We start from the raw sequence: 25421 nt of genomic DNA, 5'->3' as shown, positions 1-25421 counted from the left end.
ATAATGTTAATAAATTTCAGGAGGAGTTATTAATCTTTAAAATGTTTTCCTGGATTTTAATTTTAATGCATAATTGTTCTCCCTGTGAATATTACAAGAGCAACAGAGATATGCAACATAAAAATAAATGCATGTTTTGGTAAATGGGTTTTAAAATTATATCACTTGAGTGAGTCAGGTGTTTAATACTTACAGTACCAATACTTATTAAATGATTCTGTATTTCTGATACTGTTGGTATCTTGGTGGCGACACGATGGCAGTGCTGCTGGCTCGCATTAAGGAGACCAGGGTTTGCATCTCAGGTCCTCCCTGTATGGAGTTTGCATGTTCTCCCCTTCTCTGTGTGGGTTTCCTCCCACAGTCCAAAGACATGTAGGTTAGGTGAAATGGTGTTGGTAAAAATTGGCCCAAGTGTGTGGTTGAGGTATGTGTGTGTGTGTGTTTGCGTTTGCCCTGCAATGGACTGGGGCCCTATCTAGGGTTTGGCACCCTGTGCTGGCTGTGAGGGGCTCCAGCAGCCCACCCATGACTCTGGTCCGGTCTAAACAGGTTAGACAATGAGTGAATGAATGAATGAATGAATGAATGAATGGTATCTTGGTTACCCCTAAACAATTTATAATGGTTATACTGTATATGAACTTTTACACAGGATTAAAATATGTTCGATAGTTTTGGTTAGGATGCCTACATTCAGATAAAAGAAATAAGAGTAGATATTTACATTTATTTGGGGTCTCTTTCAAGTAGATATGGTCCTTGCCTGATATTCTTTTGGAGTAACCAAAATTCCAGATTTATGGGTCATGTGTACTCAAGACAGGTATAACACGTAGTTAATTGTATCTGTTTAAACAAGACCAAAGACTGAGACTTTAACTCAGGGGTCCTCTAGCACAGTCCTGGAGGGATGCAGTGGCTGCAGGTTTTTATTCCAACTAGTTTCCTAATTAGAAAGCAGTCCATGCTGATAATTAAACGTGGTATTGAACTATTTAGCTTGTTAATGCTTGCATTCATCCAAGAACAATTTTAATTGCACTGTAGAGTTTCCTTCTGTGAGAACATTATCCATGTGTTTTGTGGACCAGAATAGATTTAAACTTAACAGTACTTCCAATTCCCCTCTCATTCATTTCTAAACATTTTTTTTCACAGATACTTCATGGTGAGCACGTGAGCTGCTGGGTTATTGGTTTTCTGCATCTCATTATTAACTAAAGTCTCATTAAGAAAGCAGGCAACAATTAAAACTTAAATGCAGCTGCTAAAACTAAAATAGGCACTTAAGGGTTCTGAATCGTAACAGGCAAGCAAACTAAAATTAAGCCCAAAAAACATATTGCTTTAGTAGTAATTAAAAGGGTTCCAATTAAAAAATTGTTTAAAGTGAAAACCTGCAGCCATAGCAGGCCTCCAAGACTGTAATTGAGGACCTCTGATCTACAAAGTAATTAAAATTTACCAACTGAAACACCAACTTTCATTATCAGCAAGGACTGAGTTCTAATTAGGACACTGGCTGGATTGAAAACCTGTAGCCATTGCGGTCCTCCAGGACTGTGATTGAGGACCCCTGCTCTAACTTATCAAATGTTTTTCTGAAGAAATTTAAACATTTATACTACTGAAAGTTGCACCCTCTGCGCCTTACTTCCATAGGTTGTCTTTCATTTATTTTGGAGCTGAACTAACATTTTGATTCAGATTTGAAACTTCACTTTATAAATACGCTCAGTTTGATGGAGTGCAGTGTCTTAGTGCCAACACGTACCGTCTGTTGTCTTTCTGACAAGAAGTCCAAGATTCAGTTACAAAGTAAGCTTTTCAATCTGAGCAGAGAGAGTTTCATGATCAGCCGCTGCGGGTGGATTGTATTAAAGGCTGAACTGAAGTCGATAACGCCCTGCCCGGGATTTGTTCCTGCCTTGCGCCCTGTGCTGGCTGGGATTGGCTCCAGCAGACCCCCATGACCCTGTGTTTGGATATAGCAGGTTGGAAAATGACTGACTGACTGACTGAAGTTGATAAGCAAAGTCCTGGCATAGCTGTTTTTTCTCCTGGTGGAATAGGAGGGTGTGTCAGGTAAGCGTGATCGTGTCATCTGAGGAACGACTGGCATTATATGCGAACTGTAAGGGGTCCAGTGAAGGTGGCAGGCTTAGCTTTAATGTGACCCATGACTAGTTGTTCAAAACACTTCCATATGACAGAGGTCAGTGCTATAGGCTGGCAGTCACTGAAGCAGGTTGCGGTTGTTTTCTTGGGCACAGGGATGATTGTGTCATTCTGTAGGTACAGCATTCTGCTGGAGAGAGATGTTACAAAGAGGTCTGTTAAAATATCTGATAACTCAGCAGCACAGTCTTTTAACACCCTACCAGATATGTTATCACATTCCGCAGCTTTATGTGGGTTGACGCTACTCAGTGTCCTCCTCACATCAGCTGTACGCAGTCTAGGCACCTTCTCACCCTCAGTGGAGGTGGTTTTCTACACTGGTGTATGATTCAGTGCCCCAAACCTGCCATAGAACTCATTCAAGCCAGTCATGGAGAGAGCCATTGGTGTCCTCAACCTGGGCTGTTATTTTATAGTCCATTACGGCTTGAATCCCTGCCACATGCGCCTTGTGTCCTGCTGCCTTGAAACGTGCTGTGGTGCAGCCACTTATTAAAAACAAAATCTGAATCCCTCTAATCTGTCAAATTTCAGGCCAATTTCCAAGCTGCCCTTTTTACCTAAAGTCTTAGAAAATGTTGTCCATGTTCAATTAAACATTTCTGGACGCAAAATAGTATTCTGGCAAAATCCCAATCCGGATTCAGATCTTGTTACAGCACTAAAACAGCCTTATTAAAAAGGTTTATAATGACTTTTTCCAAACTTCTGTCGCTGGAGATTCTGCCATTCTTGTACTGCTAGATCGCATCTCAGCTTTTGATACTGTGGATCACACGATTCTTATATCCTGCCATGAACAGTTTGTAGGCATCCAAGGTAATGCCCTTAAATGGTTTAATCACTTGGGTGAGTTCTCATCTTCTTAAGCCTCCTTATTTGCAGGGTTCCATCCCTGGACCAGTCCTTTTTCTGATATACATGTTGTTACCTTTAGGTTCCACTGTTAACAAGTATGGCTTCTCCTTTCATTGCTATGCTGATGCCACTCTATTTGCCACTAAAATCAAAGCAGAGCAAGAAAATTACGGACCCTCCATGCGTGCTTGAATGACATTAAAACCTGCATGGCAATGCATGTTTTAAAGTACATGATAATAAAACTTAAGATTGTGGTGTTCAAAAGCTCAATGAGTGTCTCTGGTGTTGCTCTTGGACCCCTTGCCATACATCATAAAGCTTCAGTTACGAACCTAGGTGTAATTTTATACAGCTCTTTCAAACTCAACAGACACATAAATTCTGAGGTTAAATGCAGCTTTTTGCAGCTGAGACTTTTAGTTTAGGTTAAGACTTTTCTTTCTTTAAGTGATCTTGAAAAGACCATCCATGCATTTATAACTTCTCGTTCGGAGAAGTTCTTTGAATGTGTTGATCTAGTCTCGTTATGACGTCTACAACTAGTCCAGAACGCTGCTGGTCACTTATTGACTGGCTCTCGTATGCGTGACCATATTTCACCAATACTGAACTCTTTTCATTGGCTTTCAGTTCGTTTCAGAATTGATTTTTAAAATTCTATTCTTCTTCTTTTGGCTGTTCCCGTTAGGGGTTGCCACAGCAGATCATCTTCTTCCATATCTTCCTGTCCTCTACATCTTGCTCTGTTACACCCATCACCTGCATGTCCTCTCTCAACACATCCATAAACCTTCTCTTAGGCTTTCCTCTTTTCCTTTTCCCTGGTAGCTCTATCCTTAACGTCCTTCTCCCAATATACCCAGCATCTCTCCTCTGCACATGTCCAAACCAAGGCAATCTCACCTCTCAGACTTTGTCTCCCAACCGTCCAACTTGAGCTGACCCTCTAATGTACTCATTTCTAATCCCGTCCATCCTTGTCACACCCAATGCAATATTAAAAGTAAAAAATAATTAACATGAACTCAATACAAATACCCAATACAAATTGTAGACAGTGCTAAAAACAGGAACCCACACCCAGATATGATCCTCCCTCCACAAATGCTACAATGAAAGATGAGAGGACTAAAGTGGAGACATGCCTCAAAAAAAAAAGCAAAGGAGGCATCAAGGATGACATACAGCGTGTTCTATACAGAAACCACAAAATGGTCATTTTCAATCCTGGACATAACATTAAATACAGATATACACAAAAATAGAATTATAATATGAAATGGTCATACCATGGACATGACAAATTCCACAGTCATGACTATTCATCTGACTTAGAAGGCCCTAATACAAGGAGAAAAAAATTTAATCAAAGAAAAACATTAAATACTGAGATATACAGCAAACTATTGACATTGATTTTTAAACAAAAACAACAATGGAAATGACCACTTGTAACACACAATGTGTTCCATCTGTAGAAAGTAAAACTTGCCAAACAATGGAAACTGCAGGATTTGCTCAGCTTTTGAAATTTTATTTGAAAAGTTCTACTTCAAAAATCTAACAATAATTATTCTTTGTAAGGAATGTAGCCTACTGTCTATCTATCTAGTGTAATTTTTAAGTAAAACACACCTGCATAATAAAACACTCCTGGCACTAATTACCTGCATCATTTTACAAGGCGAGGTTCTTAGTTCTGAAGGTGAGGCAGTAGGACTGCAAAGAGAGCACTTGGACTCATTTTGACATTTAATCAATGTTGGTTTTATGTTCTCTGCATATATGGAGAAATGTGGCTGTGGAAATCAAGACAAAAATAATATGTAAAACTAATTCGGCAGAAAGCGCTATCATGCTTTTATAAATATATAGCTGATTTAACTCTCCAATTACTGGAAAATCAAGTTAAATAAGATATCTAACAAATGTTAATAACGACGATAAACATAAATATCTTTCATATAACCTTGCAGATACGCAAAAATATCATAAACATAACTTAAAAAGTTAATATAGTTGAAATAATAAGACGCATCTATTAAAAGGAAATAATAAAAGGGAACAACGAATTAATTAAAATGTTTAAAAATAGCCTATCTAGCCAATGTCAGTAATGAAGATAAACACAAAACAAATGGATTCGTAGCGTACGCTATGTATAATATAAACCTCATTAGTTTTGATTAATGGCTCTGAAGCTTCTTTAAATATACTGATTTTTTATTCTATGAATCCGTACCTGATTCTGTGGTGCCATTGTTCCGTGTTGAAAAACGTTTTTAGTTCCTTTTCTTTTTCGAATTGGAAAAGCTGTACAGCTTCTCTTCTCATTCTACTTCTATGGCCTGCAGGAGTCGCAATCTAGTTACCCGAACCCTTTTCTCAGTACTGGCAGATTGAAGTCTTCTACTGCCAAGTCTCCTGATTTACATACTTCCCTCCCACATTCAACAATTGCATTTGATTCGTTGCTTGGCAATTTGGACTCGCCTCCTCCTCCGGACTTAGCCAATCAGATGTTAGAGGCCCGCCCACACGGCTGTCCGAGCACCTGTCGGTCTTTTTGTCAAATCACACGAGGGGGAAAGCAGATAGCGTCATTTGGCCGTATTTGTTTTGACAGTGCCAGTGTTGGAATTGCCTGTGTCTGGGAGGCTAGTTTCTTAAGCAAGGCGAACATGAGTGGCTTCTCGAAACTTTTTGGTAAAGGCAATTTTTCCCAAACGACAGCGAAAACTCCGTTTAAAGCAATTATAACTTTGAATCTCACCGTTTCTTGGAATCTTTTCAGGTAAAACCGCGATGAACGCAAATTCGAGTTCCCAAGATACGATACAAAACCTGCGGGACACAGAGGAAATCTTAAAAAAGAGACAGGACTTCTTGGAACAGAAAATAAGTAAAGAATTATTAATAGCCAAACAGAACGGAATCAGAAACAAGAGGGGTAAGAGCAACTGGAGCATCCTGCTGACGTTTCGTGAAACTGTCCCGAACTTTGAAGGTCTTGGATGAGAGGGAGCCGTTGATATGAAGTGGCACTGTCGCCTCCAATGCACTCGTATAACGCTAGAGAGCCGTAGCCTGAGCAAAAAATACAGCCTGAGCAGAGGGTAGCGATCCGCTGTCAGTGCCTATTCACTCTTGCAAGTTCTTACGTATTATTTTACAACATTGAAGCACAGGAGATTCTATTTGGTTTTTTTATTGATCAACATAAAAATCTTTTTTAATGTCAAAGTGAATAGATATCTCTACAAATTAATCGAAATAAATTATGAATATGAAACGTAAACTAATTTAACACATAACTGTTCACCTCTTGAAGTTTGTATTTAGTTAGATGCACCTTTGGCAGCCATGACAGCCTTGAGTCTGTGTGCCTGTACAAGTCTCTGTCTTAACATCTTTGCACATCTGGGCACTGCAATTTTCCCCCCATTCTTCTTTGTTGAACGCGTTAAAATCTTGTCGAGTTTTGGAAGTTCAAGAAGGCAGGTGCAGACTCCCAGGTCACTGGATGAATAGAGCCCAGCAGAAGATAAGGGAGGATCACAGAAAGAGGCACGGCACACCACACTACCTTGAAAATGAACTTGACTTATAGCCGTGGCCAGTTTCAGTGTAATGGTTAATTTATATGGCACATCCTGTGGCCATAAGAGCTGGAAGGTATTTCATCTGAATATACAGTTGTGGATTACTCCTTTTAAAATAAACACGCGTGTTATCGAGCTTTACTGTCATTCAGTGTGCCTCTCAGTCTTCCCATCTTGGTGCTTGTTACGGTATTATTTATGATGTTGTGAAGTGGCAACAATTACATGCAGCTTGGCACAACGCCCTACCTTATGTTTCCCTTCTTATTTTAATATTGTTATTATTATTATCTTTGTTCTAAAGTCATAGCGCTAGTATCCATAAACTACAAAGTGAGTTCCAAGGAAATTGAAAAATGTCATCATGAGTTCCACTTTGCAACTTGGGCTGCCATAAAATGTCATTCATTCTCAAATACAAACTCCTAACTTGTAGCTGGGAGTAAGAATAGGATGCTACATACAATACTTCTTATGTCTTGCTCTGATGCTGGACAAATTATTATCCCTGTCGGACCTTTCAGGGCAATTCCTATGAATAATTGTGAGATGCTTGATAAATATGGGCTCTGGACCCTGACTCTAAGGACGTTAATATTGTTATTTTAATGTCATTCCTGTATAGCTTTGACTTTATGCTTGTGGTTGTTGTCTTGCTGGAAAATAAATCTTCTTCCAAGATGCAGGTTTCTTGTTGATTACATCACATTATCCTCCAGGATGTCCCTGCATTTATTTTATCTTTTACCCTCACAAGCCTTCAAAAGCCTGCTGCTTCCACCATACTTCATGTTGGAGGTGGTGTGTCTTTAATAATGTACAATGCCTGGTTTACACTAAACATGGTATTTAGATCCCATGTAGCTTCTGACAACTCTAGCTGAGATCTCATGTGTCTTCTGTTTTTTTTTTTCAAATTCCACTCTTCCATAAAACTGCGACTGATGAAGCACCAAACCAACAGTTGTTGTCTGCACAGTCTAACCAGTCTCAGGCGCTGTAGCTTGAAACTCCTTCAGAGTTTGCATAGGTCTCTTGGTGGCTTATCTTACTAGTCGCCTGCTTGCAAAAGCACTCAGTTTTTGTGGACAGTCTGCTCTAGGCAGATTTCCAGCTAAGCCAAACTCTTCATCTCTTAATGACTGATTTAGTTAGACTCTAAGGGATATTCGGTGACTTGGATATTTTCTTGTATCAGTCTCCTTTTTACTCAGTTTCTTGGAGTGTTGCTTTGACTTCATTGTGTACGTCAGCCCACCATACTGTCTCGGCACAAGTCGGACTTTCCAGAATGAATCAATTGAAACCCCTTGACTACAGACAGGTAGTCTCCATTGAACTAATTACTGTATGTGACATCTAAAACTAACTGCACCAGTGATAACTGGTGAGGTGTATCATGTTTAAGGGGGTGTGTTTATGTGATCAATCATTTTGAGGTTTATACTTGTAATTAATTTAGGCCACTTTCACATTTTTTTTTTCTTTTAATTAGTGCCACTGTCAAAAAGTCAAATGAAATCCACTGTGATTTAATGTTGTATTACAATACAGGCTCCTGTATTCTGTTTAGTCTATAAACAGCAACGTTATGAGTACAGATAAAAGTACAAGAAGCCGAGTAACGCAACTAGTTTAGTTTTTAAACCAAGTTAAAAATCCCAAGTTAAAGCACAGTTGATTCCATATTTCTACACTCTGAGTAGCAGCTGGCTAGCTGACTCCGTCACATTCACACAGGCATTCAGAGGAGGACATATTTAATATTATTTCTTTGGTAAAAAATATAACTAATAGATTTAAACAATTTTACATAGAAGGTGACCTGTTAATTTACTGTGCGAGAAAGGAACATTGCCTCATGAAACCATAGCCATGTTTCTGTTGAAGCATTAACACAATTTAGTCTTCATTTTCCATTTATTCTCCACAATAAAACATTCATCCATCCTTCCATCCATTTTTAAACGAGCTTGTCCAGTTGAGGGCCATGGTTAGTGAGTGCCAGCTTGGCTGGCAGTTCCGAGTGCAGGCCATGAACAAAGCCTCAAGCACACAACACACGAGGGTGCTGGGAGCTTAGCCCAACAGCATTAGACGACCACAGCTATGGAAGTGCTCTTGGAAAAGGTGTTTTTTTTTCTCCAGTAGAAAGCTTTGGTTAAATGTAAATAAAAAAATTCCACTCCTAAGCCAATGGAATTAGTGATGTGCTGAATTATGAGCAACTAGCTGTGCTACCTGTCTAAGATGTGTTGAAATCTAAGGAATCAACGTAGACCTTGACGTTAACATTTACTGTGCGCCATACAATGCATATGTTTCTGTTATATGCCATTTGGTATGGGAATCATAAAAGCAATGTTAATGTTTGTGATACGCCATCTGTTGCAATGATAAATGCAATGCATTTTATTGCTAAAAATGTTTGTGATGTGCCATTTTTTGGAGTGACAGAGAGATAGTGACTGGACGGAAACCCAGACACTTATCCTTTTATTAAGGTGAATATGTAGTGTAACTTCCAGTATGATCTTGCTTTGGAAACTAATTCTTATATGAATATTTTGGGGCACATTTTCACAGATTGTTTTTTTCCTTCACATTTTTAATAGTTGCCCTTCAGGCCCTGAAACGTAAGAAAAGATATCAACAACATTTGGCCCGAATTGATGGAATACTCTGCAATATTGAGAATCAGCGGGAAGCCCTAGAAAATGCATCCACCAACAGAGAGGTTCTGGACACCATGTCAACAGCAGCTGCTGCCTTGAAGATGGCACATCAAAACATGTAGGTTCTGGCATGCAAGTGTTTTGAAGGCCTAGGTCAGGGGTTCCCAACTCCGGTCCTGGAGGGCCGCAGTGGCTGCAGGTTTTCATTGTAATGCTTTTCTTAATTGGTGACCTGTTTTTGCTGTTAATTAACTCCATTTCCTTTCATTTTAACTCACTTGTTTTTTTATAATTTGTTCCCCTGAATTGCTTCATTTCTTTCCTAAAATGGCACCCAAACAGAAATGAAATGTGAAGTGAGTGAGCCAAAAGAAGACCAACTAAGTCAGGGCCTCAAACTCCAACCAGTTGCTTACTTAGACGGAGAGTCTTGCTGTTAATTAAACCTGTTCTTTAATTTCATGGCTAGTTGCTGCTCTCATTGTGCAATAGCATACATTTCCAAAAGTGATGATTTTCTCTTTTCTAAGAGCAGTGTTAAAAAACGTTTGGGGGTCTGAGCAGATCAACATTCCTGAGACCTTCACCTTTCTTTATTTTCAGATATTGTGTGATGGACACCAGTTGTTTTGGCTCATTTTGTATCTCATTAGGGCGGCACGGTGGCGCAGTGGGTAGCGCTGCTGCCTCGCAGTTGGGAGATCTGGGGACCTGGGTTCGCTTCCCAGGTCCTCCCTGCGTGGAGTTTGCATGTTCTCCCCGTGTCTGCGTGGGTTTCCTCCGGGCGCTCCGGTTTCCTCCCACAGTCCAAAGACATGCAGGTTAGGTGGATTGGCGATTCTAAATTGGCCCTAGTGTGTGCTTGGTGTGTGGGTGTGTTTGTGTGTGTCCTGCGGTGGGTTGGCACCCTGCCCAGGATTGGTTCCCTGCCTTGTGCCCTGTGTTGGCTGGGATTGGCTCCAGCAGACCCCCGTGACCCTGTGTTCGGATTCAGCGGGTTGGAAAATGGATGGATGGATGTATCTCATTATTGTTTGGCTGCTAATTAAGGAAAAAGAAACAATTAAGGGGTCAGAGTCTTCAAGAGCAAGCCAATTACAATTAATTCAAAAGAAGTTAATGAGCAGCAAAAGCAGGTCACTAATTAAGAAAAGGGTTAGAATGAAACCCTGCAGCTATTGTTGCCCTCCAGGAAGGAGTTGGGGACCCCTGGCCAAGGTGATTGGATTCAGGAGTGGTGGTGACCCTTCTTGTGGAAAGAGAGTAAGCAAAATATTAAATTTACACAAAATGTTATATGCCTACCAGCCAGTGCAAGTATTTCACCTCTATTAAGAGAACAGTTTTCACATACTGTAATAACCTTAAAGTCAACCAAAATGCCATAAGGTCCCTTGCCTGGGTCATTCCTTATTTGCTTAGGCTGTACGTCTTTTACTGAATGTTGCTGACTCTAAAATCACCTCATATGAATGAATGTGGCTGTTTGCATGAGGGCACTCTGGGATGAACTGGTGCCCCATTATGGGTTGGCTATGCCCAATGCTGCCAGGATAGATGCCATCTCCATGCTACTCTAAATTGGTAATGAGGTTCAGAAAATGAATGGATGTGCAACTGTTAGGCAATGTTTTAATGAGCTTCTGTCCGGTCATTACAGGGACACTGACCGTATTGACAAGCTGATGACTGAAATCACAGAGCAGCAGGAGATTGAACATGAGATCTCGGATGCCATATCAACACCAATTGGCTTCGCAGATGACATTGATGAGGTACCACCTAATTTCAACATCCTACAGCACATTACAATCTCCTTTAATAAGGTTTGTTTGTTGATCTCTTTGTTGCGAAGGTTGCCCCCTATAGTGAGAACACATGGGCTGATGTTAGTGTCTAGAGCGGGGCACTGACTGCAGGAAGTGAGTCTTTGTTCTTCATCTATTGGATATCTGTAAAAATGTCTTCTGTTTTTGTACTTTCCTGCTGCAAACAAATTTCCCTCTGGGTAATAGAGAAATCAAGAAAAATGACACCTTTTATTGGCTAACTAGAGAGACTACAATATTCAAGTTTTGGGGCAACTCAGGCCCCTTCTTCAGGCAAGATGCAATGTGCGTGAAGAAGGGTCCCGAGTTGCCCCAAAATTTTAATATTGTAATCTTTTTAGTTAGCCAATAAAAGGTGTCATTTTACTTGATTTCTCACTACATCCACCATGGCTAACACAGTACAACACCCTTGTACCTCTGAGATAGTAAAATTTACCTATTAAGACTACCCATCAAGTCCTGCTCTGTGGTAGCCTGCAGTAACACAAGGGGCACATCAATCATGCAGATCAGGCACTGTCATTATACCCTCTCGTGTGCAAGAAAAAAAAAGTCTGCAAAGAAATATACTTCAGCTGTCCCAATTGAAACATCGGGCTGTGCGTTGCCAGCTGTCTCAAATCAGGTCATACAAGGGACTTGTACTAAATCTGCATCAGTATGGCAGTGGACACTAAGCTTACCTTTCCTGCTGTATTTATATTGACGTTTTGGTATTTCCATGTTTGTTACATGTAATAACATTTTTTCTTGTTAAAAAAAAATCTTCCTGGGTTAAACGTAATGCTAAGGGAGCTACGTAGATGGTCAGACAATGTTGGACCACCTATTCCACTTATGCATTTTATAAGGAGACTGACACAATAGTGAAGCATATTAGTGCTCATTTTCCTAACTAACGCAGTCTTGAGGGGTTGGAATCTGCTGGTGCCCATTTTCCAAACTAACGCAGTCTTGAGGGGTTGGAATCTGTTGGTGCCCATTTTCCGAACTAACGCAGTCTTGAGGGGTTGGAATCTGTCATGAAAGCAATGGGAACAGGAAAGGAATCAGACTTGGACCACTAGCCCATCACAGAGCACAGTCACTGACATCAGGACAGTTCAGATTGACAAATTCAGTATGCATGCCGTAAGGATGTGGGGGGATGCCTGAGTAGAGTGGTACCTTATCTCTCTATTATAAAAGAAAATCTTGAGATGAGACAAGACTGATTGCCAAGAGATTTTTTCAAGTCCCGCCCTACTCTCAACCATTTACGGTTATATAAATCTTGAGATGAGACTATTGCCAAGATTAAAAAAAAAAAGTGTAAACTTGTGGAGAATGTGCAAAGTCACTGTTCTGGTTGATGGCACTAAGTTGCCACATACTGTATATCCTCTTTGATTCTGTCGAGTCAGCCTTTTTTTTTTTTGGTCTTCCTTGTGTTCACTTGTCCTGTTGGCTCAGGTATAGAGCTGTCTTGGCCAATGAGCTGTCGTCAAGAGTGTATTGTTGTGTGACATCCTAACCAATAAAAACAAGCCAACGGCGAGTGAGAGCCATACAGCGGGCCTGCTTGCTTATGTGTTTGGATCCCCTGTGCTCTGGCTGTCCAAGTGCCTTCCGTTTGGGCTCTGCTTGTGCACCACTGAAGTCATCAAGAGAAAAATTCATGTCACTTTAGGAATCATCGGTCACATGGGTAAGAAAATGAAAACTGAAAGAAATCAGATAAAAAAGGAGAATTGTGTACATTAATAAAATTGGTAGAAAATTAAAGTGTTTGGATCGCCTTCTGGGTATTATGGGCTAAATAATCAGGATATGGAAGCTGCCTCCTATTGTTCAGGCACCATCTAGAAGAGGACGCCTGTTATCCAGACAGAAAGGAGACTTGTCAGGGAATCCAGCAATTCATGTTATTAGGCCTACGGGATGAAGGAAAGGTACACAAGCTTATTCCCACCATGTATTGTGTTATTTCGAATAGATACTTCCTGCTGCTGCTGCTGGTGACATTGTGCACGGGTGTGCATCAGTCACCTAATGGCAGCAGTTGAGGAAGAGATTAAGTGAGCACGTGTTGAGTGCAAACAAGTGAGAAGACGTGAACTAAAGTTATAAGGCATTACATTTAGTTTTAATCAGTATAAAATTTACTAAGTTTAGTAAAGATGTCTTCTCATGTATTTAGCATGGTAGCACAGAGCTGTCATTCCTGCCTCACAGCACTTGGGTCTGCATGGAGTTTGCATGTTCTCCTTGTGCTTTCATGGATTGATTGTGTCTGAGCGTGTGCTCAAATGTTTAAGGTTACATGTTTTAACATTGAATACTGGAAATGTGTCAGAAATAATTCTCATTTAACAACATGCACTTAGCCTTTGTGTCAGATGACCAGGGCCCTTACCTAGCTGGCATGCCTATGTAATGGAAGGGCAGGGCATTATCTCCCCCAGAGCACTAGATGGCAGCCCACCTGGGTTGCAGTGGTGCCTCGGACTCCCACAGGGCAACATGGGAGTTGGGAGTTCAGAACAACCATTGGGGGTTTCTGTGGGTGCCGCTAGGGAGTGCTGCAGGGACTGTGGAGCCCTACTTCATTGGGCTTTCACCCCACCCAGACCACGCTAACAGGCTGCTGGAAGTACTCCCGGGTGCAGGACAAAAGAAGCCCACTGCCACTGCTTCAGGAGTCGGGAGGGAGAGAGAGACAAAGCCTGCTGGAGGAGGAATAGAGGAAGAAGAACAGAATAAAGAAAGAGAAGCAAAGACTGGCTTGGTGCTTTTACACTGTGTTTTATAACTGTGGTTGAAGTCTGGTGGGACACACTTACTTAAGAGTTTCCCACAGCCTAATTAAATAAAACCTGTGCCTGTGCTGAACTTGTCTGGCGTCTGCTTATGTCGGGTGTTGGGCGGCTGGAGCGCCCCCTGCTGGTCACACTTGTGACCCTGAACTGAATTTAAGGGGGCATAAAAATGGCCATCAATGTAAATGGAATTAGTTAATGTAGAAAGAGAACATCCGTAGGTATGACACCCTGTGCCAATGTGACAGCCACGCCTACATCTTAACAAACGAACAATGTTGCGTGTGCTCTGTAGATGAGGGTGTGTGTTTAGCAGTTCTTGGTTTTATTTTGTATACTTGGATATCTGCTAAATGTAACTGCGCTTCCTTTAAAGGATGAGCTACTGTCAGAACTGGAGGATCTGAAGCAGGAAGAAATAGAGGAAGAGCTGCAGCCCTTTCAGCTTCCCAGTGCCCCGAGCGAGTTGCCATCAATACCAGTAGGCCAAAAAGGTGAGAAATGATATGGGGTGGGGTGCATAGCAGTGCAGCGGTCTCAGCCTCACATCATCTTCTGTGTGGAGTTTGCTTGTTGTCCCCATCTCAGTGTGGGTTTTCGTCCCAAATCACAATAGATGTGCAGGTTATGGTTAAATGGCGATTCCAAACTGCCCTAATATGGGGGTGGGTGTGTGGATGTGGAGGGTGCCTTGTCCCCCAGTGCTGCTGGGACAGGCCAAATGGGATTGAAGAGACTTCAGAATGGCTGGCGAAGTGTTCTGGGGATTTCTCCTAAACCATTGTTTTTGTTCCTGTTTTTTTTCAAATAGATGAGGATGAACAGGAGATAAGAAAGCTAGCAGAATGGGCTTCTTGAAGAACAACACTGAATGATTAGCTTTAGTTTCTTCAAGACTGAACTGTAGTCATTTTTATTGCTTTCCTGTTTTAATGAGAAAAGTACTTACTGTGATCGCCATGTTTGTTTTCTGTCCACATCAGCCAGTGGAACAATTTTGTTGAAGTCTGGTACACTTTTTCTTCAAGGACATTTATCAGGAGACTTTCATTTTCTTGGGGTTATCTGGAATAGAGTGCACTGAACAAAGGTTTAAACTTTCAAAATCTCTTACTGAGAAACATTGGTGAAAGTTCAAACTTCAAACTTATCTGTCTTAAACGCAGAAGTATTCTGTGCGATGTCACTTGGCGATTTGTTTACTGCTTCAGTTTTCATTTGAGTGAAGTGACTTCAGCTTGTAGATTTGGAACATTTTTTTTCCTGTTACTTGGCCAATAGCTGCTCCTGATGGTGAAATGAGGTGCAGGAGATGAAGCCACCACTCTGCTACACCAGCTCACCTCTCCAGCTGCTTTAGTAACTGTAAAGTAAAAAAACAGCAAAAAAAAAAAAAAAAGTAAAGCATATAACATGAATCTAGGTGTCGCTCTGTAAGAATGGAGTGAACAAATACATATTTATGTGACACTAGAAACAACCTCAGGCCGGCATGATCTGCACATTTTAATGATTTCATTTTTATGACACTATAATTTATCGGTAAATCTCCAGAGCTGCTCTCTATCATGGTCTGAAACAGCAACAGTAGTACAACAAGAGAAATGTTTGAATTCTTCATTTGGTACTTCTTTTGAAAATGTTAGGTTAAAGTAATTTGAACTACAGTTAGTCATATACCCTCCAACATGACCAAATAATAACAGGACATCAGCCGATGCCATTTTTCCATTACCTGAATTGGACTCTGCCGTCTTTGAAAGCTATTCAACCACCATAAGCCTATTTGGGCTGCGTTTTTAACTAAACGACATTGCAAAGTGCTGCCAAAAAGCAGCCATTTAATGCAGTCTACTGAAAAAGGGTAGTTACTTTCTGTTATTGCTACTAGGGGGCTCTGCCCCCTGCTCGCTTCGCTCGCCAACCCCTGGTGTTGGGAATGACAAAGAGCGTGATATATGAATGAGATATAGAATAGTGTGACGGTGTAGATGATGCAAATAGAAAGCAAACAATAAAGTGTGTGGCACAGTGTAAAGGTTTATTTGAAAATTTCTTTGTACACGCCGTTTAAGTGTAAAAGGTAATTCCAGCTCAGAACTTGTAAGGTCATTTAAGATGGTTATTGTTGTGATCAGAGTCAAGTTTGTCAGAGCTTAGAAAGAGTTGTGTCTTTCCAGGAAGTAATGGAATGACTTGGGTATTTATGTTTTCCACATTAATATTTTTTGGACATAATATAGTGCGTTGTGTTAAAAGGGGCATTTGGTCTAATGAGATTGCTGTTCCAAATCTCTCTGTAACTAAGTCGTCGCAGATAAAGGCTTGAGGAATTGTAATAATATGTGGCTGAAGTCCATCTGTATTCGTGAGTGTACCATCTCTCAGTTGTAATAAGCAATTGTTATGATCTGGTTCTGGATATCGTATCTTTTTTACTAACTGTATCTTTTGAAAGCAATGCCAACTGTCTGCGTATTTTAAGGTGCACTGAACAATAGCTGAGTGCATGGTATCTGGAAGAATAGCTAATCACTGTCTAAAATCTCCTCCTCATAAAAGTACCTTTCCTCCAAATCGAATATTATTATTCATAAACGTTTGTTCATGCCATTGAACATTCATCAATAAACATTTTTTCAAGACGGATGTGACGTGCAGTGCCACTGTTAATGTTCATAGTGGATTCCGATTTGTAGGATCTAATGTAGTTGATAAAGATTTCACTTTCAGGTATATCGTCAGTTATAAGCTTCTGTAGATATTCAGTATATGAATGTAAAGAAGGCAGTCTAATTTGACCCTTTTGACAACAACGTGTAAATGTATTACTTGTATTGCCAGTTGTTTCTTCAGGGAAGTGAACTGAATGACAATGATTGCAAATGACATTCATTAATCCGAATGAATTTTCCTGATGTATGTTTTGCTTGTGCCGTTTGAGAGGCGCGTTGTTGCATGTGTAGTATTTGGGACGTGTTGTTTTGGAGCTGTAATCGATTTGCCTGTGCTGTGTGAGAAGCCCGTTGCAGCCTTCGCTGCCATCAACGTATGTCTGAGACGGGAGGTGTTTTGTTTTGAATCCGTGCCTGTTGCGTTGCAGCACTTTGATTGATAGTTTGCGTCATGTGGATCTAGGATGTAGATTTGTGCATATTAAATGAAGTATTGTAGGATGTAATGCAGTTCATAAAGGTTTTACTTTTAGGTACATCGTTAGTTAGAAGCTTTAGTTGAGCTTTGCGTTTTTGGAGTCGAGTCATTTTTTCTTTTAGAAATATGGATAAGTAATAAGGAGTATTGCACTCACTGTTAATATGGAGCCTTTTCTGCGGTTGAACGGTTAATAGTGCCTTATTGTAATGAGATCCACCTATGCTGCATAGCCGTCTATTTTGTTGTTTCTTTCTTGTTCGTGTGTTTGTTCCTGTTATCCTTTCCTTTTCGTTTTGTACCCGTGACCGTGTATTCATGACTTGTTTCTTTCTCAGCATGCGAAATATGGATAAGTAATAAGGAGGATCGCAGTCACTGTTAATATGTTTCCTTTTCTGCAGTTGAACGGTTAATAGTGCTTTATTGTAAGGAGATACACCAATGCTGACACCTATGCTGTCTAGTGTGAAGGTGTTGATGTTCACTTTAGAATATGTGGCTTTGGGTGTCACTTCTTATGGATGTGTGTGTGTGTGTGGGGGGGGTCGGTTGAGGATTGTTGTCGCGCGAGCGTCTTCTTTCTTTTTGTGTTCCTGTGTCTTGTCGAATCCCCCTGTTTGTGTGTGTCCCGTCCCTTGCTTGTAGGGTCTGTGGGGTGGTTTTGTGTTCTTTTTTTTGTGTTCCATGGGCTTGTTGAATCCCCCTCTTGGTGTGTGTCCCGTCTGGTGCCTGTAGGGGGGGGGTGCCTTGCTGTTGTGCGCGAGCCTCTTTTTTTTGGGTCTAGTTTCGTGTGCAATGTGTTTCGTGCTTTGCCTGCGTTTCCTCATTTCTCCATTTTTCCTGTGCTCACTCCTTTTTTCTGTGGTCTTGTCCGCCTCTCGCCCTCTTTTGTCCGCCTTTCTCGGCTCCTCAGCCGACTCTCGCGGACTCTTTTTGCGCCTGCGCAGTACGTCTTTTTGCAGCTACGGCCCATTGCCGGATGTGCCTGCGTCCATCATCCGGTTTAGCATTCTCGGTTAGTAATATGGATTCTTTAAAATGACTCAGTGGTACAAAAATATCTAATAAAGAACTGTATTGAAGCTTGTTCCTGCTGCTCAAAACATGTCTTTGGTGTTATTTTGTAAAAGAATTGTGTTATTCACAATAAATATTGTGTTATTTTGGATTAATTATTGCATTGCTTTGTAGAGATACTGCATGCTGCAGTTGCATGGATCTAATGAGGGAGACATTAAGTGTGTCTGGTAAGAACTGAAGAGACATTATACTGTACATTTCATCTTAAATTTAATCCAAGCAGTGTAGAGTCACAGGGAGGCAGACATCATCATCACAGCAGCACTGAGTGTAAGGACAGAAGCCAACCTTTCTGAAAACACACATTTACTGAGTGTAGGCTGATAGACACAAATGTCAGATGTATCCTTTTAAAATTAAACCTACAACACAATAAAGTGTTTAGAATGTGAAGGGAGTCTGGATGCTTTCTGTATCCACTGTTTTTTGTTTTTCCGTGGATTATGGGGAAATTAAATACAGCTGAACTCTTGAAAATTAGGAACAGAAACATAGGGGTAAGTGAAAAATAAAAGGCAATTTACTTGGTACCAGGAAACAATAAATATGTATAAATCTTTTACTCTTCTTTTAAAACATTTTCTTGCCACATAATAAAAAAGCATTACTGTTTACTGGTGTCACAGTACTTACCCAGTATCCTGGGGCCAAATCCCATGTGGGGATGGCTTGCTCTCCTTGTGTCAAGGTGCCATTTCCTTCAGGTACTTAATTGTCCAAAAACGAGTGAGTGTGACCTTTGAAGGGCTGGCTTGTGTGTTGTATGTCATCTTGCTAGGACAGCTTCAGTCATCCTGACACTTTGAACTGTTTTAAACATTGGACAACAACTTTTTTTTTCCCCCAAACATTTTGCTTTTGCCAATTGTGATAGGCAGCTTCAAGAACACAAATACAATTTCAGATTGACTGTATTACATAGGAATTTGGTAAAACATGAAATTCACTGATACTGAATTTAGCCTGTTTATTATTATCACTTAATTATTCTGACATATTGCATACATTCATCTGAGATAAAAAATGTTTTCCTGCCATTTGTCCTTAGCATCTGATGGTCCTCAGTTTAGTGTCTAACAACAGTTGTCCAGCATTGACAGATTCTGCTTACCCTAAAACTGCCTTTCCATCATTGCAACGTCCTGTAGAAACCTTTCACCATGTTGGTCACTGACAGCACTGAGCTTAGCAGCAGGGAAGAAGTGCAAGTGTGAATCTGCTGCTCCAGCAGATCTTCAAGATGCTTGTCATTGATGACATGTCTGATTTGTACACCAACTAAAATGACTTCCTCAACTTGGCACTGGTTATCCATGGGAACACCTGTCTCAAATTTAATCGTTGTTCATCGCTTTCACAAAATTGTTCATCAGCCAAGTTGTATATGAAGAGGAGGAATACATTTCTCTGTTGAATTGACAAGTGGTTTATATGCCACACACTTCTGCCCTGGAGCGGCCAGTTGTTTTTAATGTGACAAAAAGAGTTTTTAGCACTGCTGTCACAGTGCTCGGTATATTTGAGCTACTGTACAGTGCCACCACTTTTAGATCACCTCGGATGTTCCAGTTGTAGCTGTTATACCGTATATTTAAATTAATATGAGAGGAAATCACCACAATAGGTGACTGAAGTAAAACAGTAAGTGACTTTTGAGAGAAGCAGGCCAAAATCCACAAATGTGTTCAGTAAGCAAACTCCTTTTTGCCATGTGTAATGGATGGATAATTGTTTATCATTGTTACAGTTGTTGAATAGCCTGAATAGTTTTTAATTTTAAGCTACATAACTAATTTTACATCTTGTGTGACACAAATTGCAAAAATGAATTGAACGCCCCAGTGATGGAGTGGCATCCCTTTAAAGGATGGCTCATTCCTTTATACACTACAGTATGTTGTTTAGATCAGCCTTGTCTCCAAATGGAAAAAAAAACAGTTTATTAACTGGGTGGGTTAAAAATGTTGGCATAATTTTCTGGATTTTCTCCTTTATTACCAAAATGCTTCAGTTAACCGAGGAGAGGTCCTGTGAGGGTCTCCAGACTTACTTTGAGAGTTTCTGTTGTGGTGCTGTCTGTTCTGTCCTATTCCTTAATGCAGTGATTGACTTGTACTTTCAGCAAGGGTCCATCGAGTAACGTTTTCCAAACCAAGTAACCTTATTATATGACAGTTCCTAAATGACAGAAGTGTTGCATATTACATAAGTTGTCTACTTTTTGCCGGACGTTCCATGAGTTCTCTTACTGCTCTTTCATGTGACACATACTTTGTTCATTTCTGTTTGGATAGCTGTACATTAAGAGACAAATAAAATAACTTTGAAAATCTTTTTGGGTTGTCTTTATTCAAAAATTAATTAGCCTGCAATTCCCACAGAAAGAAACAGAAACAGACTCCAAAGGGTCAAAACTGACATTTTCACTTGTTTATATTTTTAGTAATTTCCTCAGCACATCAAATAAACAAACCAAGATGTCTTTCTGAAATCTGTCAAAAGGGATTGCATTATTTAAGAAGTTAGAAGAAGAAGAGCAAACATTGGAAACTAGAATCCTTCCACAACATGGGGCCCCCAGACAAACTGATTTAGACAGCATAATCCAACATTTCTCCCTGTTCCCAATTCTTGCAAATATTCATAAGAATTTTCAATTTGAATGTTACTTTCCAGACAGACTTTTTCACTTGAGTTGACAAAGAAGTCCTTAGTTATCATACTTGTCTATCAGTAGAAATTACTTTTTGAGGCCCAGAAGAGGTCACTCTCTTATGTGACATGTTTCTATTGCTTACATCTGTGTACTGATTTACAGTTTTCTGATTTTGGATTTAAGGAGTTCAAAAATCTATTATATAATATTTGAATGGCAGCCTGGTTCTCATTAGTTGGTCTTATTTTATAAAAATGCTATTCAATCATGAAAGGCATGTAATCCTCAAAATGTATCTGAGTTCAACTGAATGACCATGAGCACAGTGAATGCTAGTTAATTTGCTGAAGGTTTGCAGGTTTTTTTTTTTTTTACTCGGAAGAAGGCATTTTTGATGTTGGTTACATCAAATTCTCATTGAAAGCAGAAAGCTGCTTTAGAAAAAGTTGTCTTTTAATGATAAGACTACTTATATATATATATATATATATATATCTATATTTTTTACCTGAGTCAATATGCTTTTGTCAAGACTATGAATGAAAGGCCACACTCCAGTACTCAGTTAAGTACCCTTCGGTGTTTAGACAATATTTAGTACAGCCGAGCTCCTACAACAGACCTCAGGCACCTCTTTACCCCACTGTCATCTAGCAATCATTTTGTTGTCGCAGATTTCCGGCTCCACAGTTTCCCCTGCTGGCTCTTTAATGGACTGCTTCAAAAGCTTACACCAGCAATCTAATAATAAGTGGGACAAAAGAGAACAGACCACTCAGTCCATCAAGCGAATTTGGTTAATGGACAAAAGAGAAGAGACCACTCAGTCCATCAAGCGAATTTGGTTAACTACTAGCCACAGTAACTCAACCAGACAGTTTATCACTTGAACTCCACGACTCCATGCGTGAAGAAGTGCCTCCTGGTCTAAACCTTGAAGCTTTACTAATTCATGTCTTTAAAACACAATAACCATTTACTATTGGCACCTCACATTACTGTCCAGCAATAATTGATGGGTCCAAATTTTAGAGCTGTTGGAAAGCAAACATTGTTAATCTTCAGAAACCTTGTAGAGGTATTAAGAAAACAAAAACCCAAGGCACAATCACTGCCATGTTTGAGGCGGAAAGTTGTTGACCTCACAGATATCTTGAACAGTACTTCCTTCAATGGAGTATGAAAGACGCAGCCTCATTTTTAGCGATACCTGAAACAAATTAAAAATGATAATTAGAGATCCAAACTTGTAAACACATCCAGGAACTTGCATTAACAAAACATTTGTGAAAGAGTACAATGGAGAATAAATCAAGTAGGTAATCGAGACAAAACTACAGGACAGTTACAAGAGAGTTTACACTTTAGTACACCAGGAGCAGTTGTAGAATGAGCCTTCAAAATTGTAGACACAGTATAAAGTATTTAACAATGAATCGAGGACTTTTTGCTCTGACTGGAGCTGGGGCCTCATGTATAAAACTGTGTAGAATTTACACTGAAACATGACATATGGACAAAACTGGAAATGTGTGCAAGCACAAAAAAATTCAGATGCATAAAACTGTGTGTAAGCAAAGTTCTATGAACTTCTCTTTATAAATCCCAATCAACAAAAATTTTAATGCACATGCACGCACCTACAGTCCCACCCTGGCTCCTCCGAGAAGTTCATATATTTGAGTATGCAAATAAATATAAATAGCCCCGTCTGTTCAGTGTTTTGTTAAAAGACAATATCAAAAGCACACATAAAAAAGAATTTCATCAAATATGAAATGGAGGTCCTAGACAGTGAAGTCGATGCAAGGAAAAACATACTATTTGGTGGCTCAGGCAGTGATATGAGCAACAAAAGCAAATTGATGGAGTGGCAGACAATGCCTGAAATAAAAATGGAAGTGATCAGATATCAATGTCGCCATGAAAAGGCAAACTGCAGCCCACCGTCTGAAAAGAAAAAAAAAAAGGTCTATGTCGATTTTAATCTCAAAATTTCCGCTTTAATCTTATAGTTTATTTTGTCATTAAACTAGAATGTCACAAACTCCATCTTAAAATCGATGTTTAGCTTTCAAACCCCATTGTAACTAAAGTAGCACATGTTAAATGCTTCATATTCTAAATTTTCCCCAACCCAGTCGTTAATCGTTTTGTGCTTCTTAAACTGGCTTTATTTCATGGTGGCCACACAGAATCTATAATAATAAAAGGCAAAGCCCTCACTGACTGACTCACTCACTGACTGACTGACTGACTGACTGACTCATCACTAATTCTCCAACTTCCCGTGTAGGTGGAAGGCTGAAATTTGGCAGGCTCATTCCTTACAGCTTACTTACAAAAGTTAGGCAGGTTTCATTTCGAAATTCAAAGCATAATGGTCATAACTGGAACATATTTTTTGTCCATACACTGTAATGGAGGAGGCGGAGTCACGTATCGCGTCATCACGCCTCCTACATAATCACGTGAACTAAAAACAAGGAAGACATTTACAGCACGAGTCACACGCGGGAACGAAGGTAAATGATGTTAATTTTTGACTGTCTTTTAATACTGTGTGAGCATACATATTAACACATGTGCAATTAAACGTGTGCATTTACGGGGTGATTTCTGAGGCTTAAAAGCTCACCTTTTATCAAACGCGGGAAAAAAGGTAACTGACGTTGTTCACTGTCTTTTAATACTGTGTAACCATACATATTAACACATGTCCAATTAAACGTGTGCATTTACGGGGTGATTTCTCAGGCTTAAAAGCTCGCCTTTTACTAAAAAGGTAAATGCAAAACTATTTTCAATCAGTTTATTGAAACGCTCCCGTTAAGGATTGCAATAACATATTCGCGAGATAAAAGAACGAAGTAGGGGGAAATGGAGGAACAGCCGCAAACAGCGAAGAGCAAAAAATTTATTAAACAATTGAGAACGGAGCGAGTTAAGCATACAAGCATGTTCATAAGGGAAACAAAGCACGGTGTAAAACGTAAGTTTAAATTAAGTTTATAGAAACGCTCCCGCTGCGGATTGCAATAACATATTCGCGAGATAAAAGTTTAATGAGAAGACACAAGGTATAAACGAAGCACACGCCGTGGCGCAACGTTAGGGGCAACAGTTTCAAACATTCTATGATCTGCTTCTCGCAACTGAAAGACGGCACATGGCGGATGTTAGCCGACTTGCTGACCGCAACGTTAGGGGCTTCAACTATGGCGCTGACGCAACATCTCAGTGCCAACACTTTGCAGACTCTACTTAAAAGACACGCCCTCCTCACTGGACAGTTAAAAACACCAATCAAACTAACGATGACATCAAGTATTACCCAATCAAAAGTAGGAAAGGAGGCATCTTCATAAAATGCATGTGGGATGATTTGCATGAGACGCTGCTTTAAAAAAAAAATGATACAAAAAATACGGGATAAATCCCATCCAGTATTGATTCAAAACGGGACGCGCAATTTCATTCTCAAACGCGGCACAATTCCGTATTTTAAAGGACGGGTGGCAACCCTACAGTGCCAGGTAACCACCCATACAATCAGATTGTGATTCAGACTAGGAATGCAATGAATGTAATTACCCCGATCTACATACAAGGCGAAAGTCTTGCAACATTCAAAGATCATGGTTTGGGATAATTAGTACTTATTAAGTACAACATTGAACATAAAAGAGCTTATGAAGCCTTGAACCGAAAAAAGCAAGATCTCAGAGATCGTAAAAAAAAAAAATGAGGTAATGTCGTTTTACTCGCTGTAGATTTTAGTCAAACATTACCAGTTATTCCACGAGGGAGACCAGCAGATGAACTCAACGCGTGTTTAAAATCCATGCTTCTCCCACGGTTGGTTATATGTCGCGTGTTCTCGGGTAGGTACACCAAAAAATGTATACATTTAAGCATGTAATGGGCAAAGAAAAAATGAGGTATACCCGAAGGCACTGCAGTAGTACTCAATGTAACTTTACTTCTTAAATGTTAATGTTTTACTGTTTAATAATTTATACGCTTCTTATATATTGTTCAAATTCTTTTATCAAAATACCAGTGACAGCGCAATGCACGATAACATGGAGTGAATACACCATACACATCCGCCCACGGCCGCCCTGGTGTGCGCAGATAGGAGTTGATTCTAAAATAAAATAAACATAAAAAGAGTAATACATTCATCACCCATAAAGCAGATAGCAGACGTGACGTATTATATGTGTACCACATTTCAAGTCAATACGTAAAACGGTTTGCAAGCTACATGTGATTTAAAATCCTGGACAGACCAACGAAAAGCCACGGTAGCAAATTATAGAAGAAGATTTTACTGTTTAATAATTTATATTTATATGAAATGTGCTTCTTATATATTACTTCATATTCTCATATGATAATGATGTTAATGTTGTTTATATTGATTTCTATGTTATTGTAAGTGCATCTATGTGTGTATATGTATGTATGTATGTGTGTATATATATATATATATATATATATATATATATATATATATATAAAATATATATATAAAAAATATATGTGTATATGTATATATAATATATCTGTAT

General features: G+C 39.7%; 2 protein-coding genes across 2 annotated transcripts in view; one reads left to right on the top strand and one right to left on the bottom strand.

Annotated features, from left to right (window-relative positions):
* Window positions 1–5668: 5668 nt before the first annotated feature.
* On the top strand, window positions 5669–14810 carry LOC114645265 (charged multivesicular body protein 4a-like). The gene is made up of 6 exons (XM_051922484.1): window positions 5669–5995; window positions 9263–9440; window positions 10983–11210; window positions 12989–13085; window positions 14329–14446; window positions 14764–14810. Exons 1-6 carry the CDS (start codon window positions 5851–5853, stop codon window positions 14808–14810), a joined length of 813 nt encoding a protein of 270 aa, XP_051778444.1. The 5' UTR covers window positions 5669–5850.
* Window positions 14811–20520: 5710 nt separating this feature from the next.
* ap1g2 (adaptor related protein complex 1 subunit gamma 2) overlaps window positions 20521–25421 on the bottom strand; it is a 66729-nt gene continuing 61828 nt past the window's right edge. Inside the window, exon 22 of the mRNA XM_028793724.2 lies at window positions 20521–22054. Coding sequence (XP_028649557.1) covers window positions 21953–22054 — 102 coding nt within the window. The 3' untranslated portion in view covers window positions 20521–21952. The remainder of the gene's footprint in view (window positions 22055–25421) is intronic.

The sequence above is a fragment of the Erpetoichthys calabaricus genome, chromosome 2, assembly GCF_900747795.2.
Source record: "Erpetoichthys calabaricus chromosome 2, fErpCal1.3, whole genome shotgun sequence".
Lineage (NCBI taxonomy): Eukaryota > Metazoa > Chordata > Cladistia > Polypteriformes > Polypteridae > Erpetoichthys > Erpetoichthys calabaricus.
The sequence above is the reverse complement of the archived record's forward strand: the minus strand, read 5'-3'. Positions and strand labels throughout refer to the sequence as shown.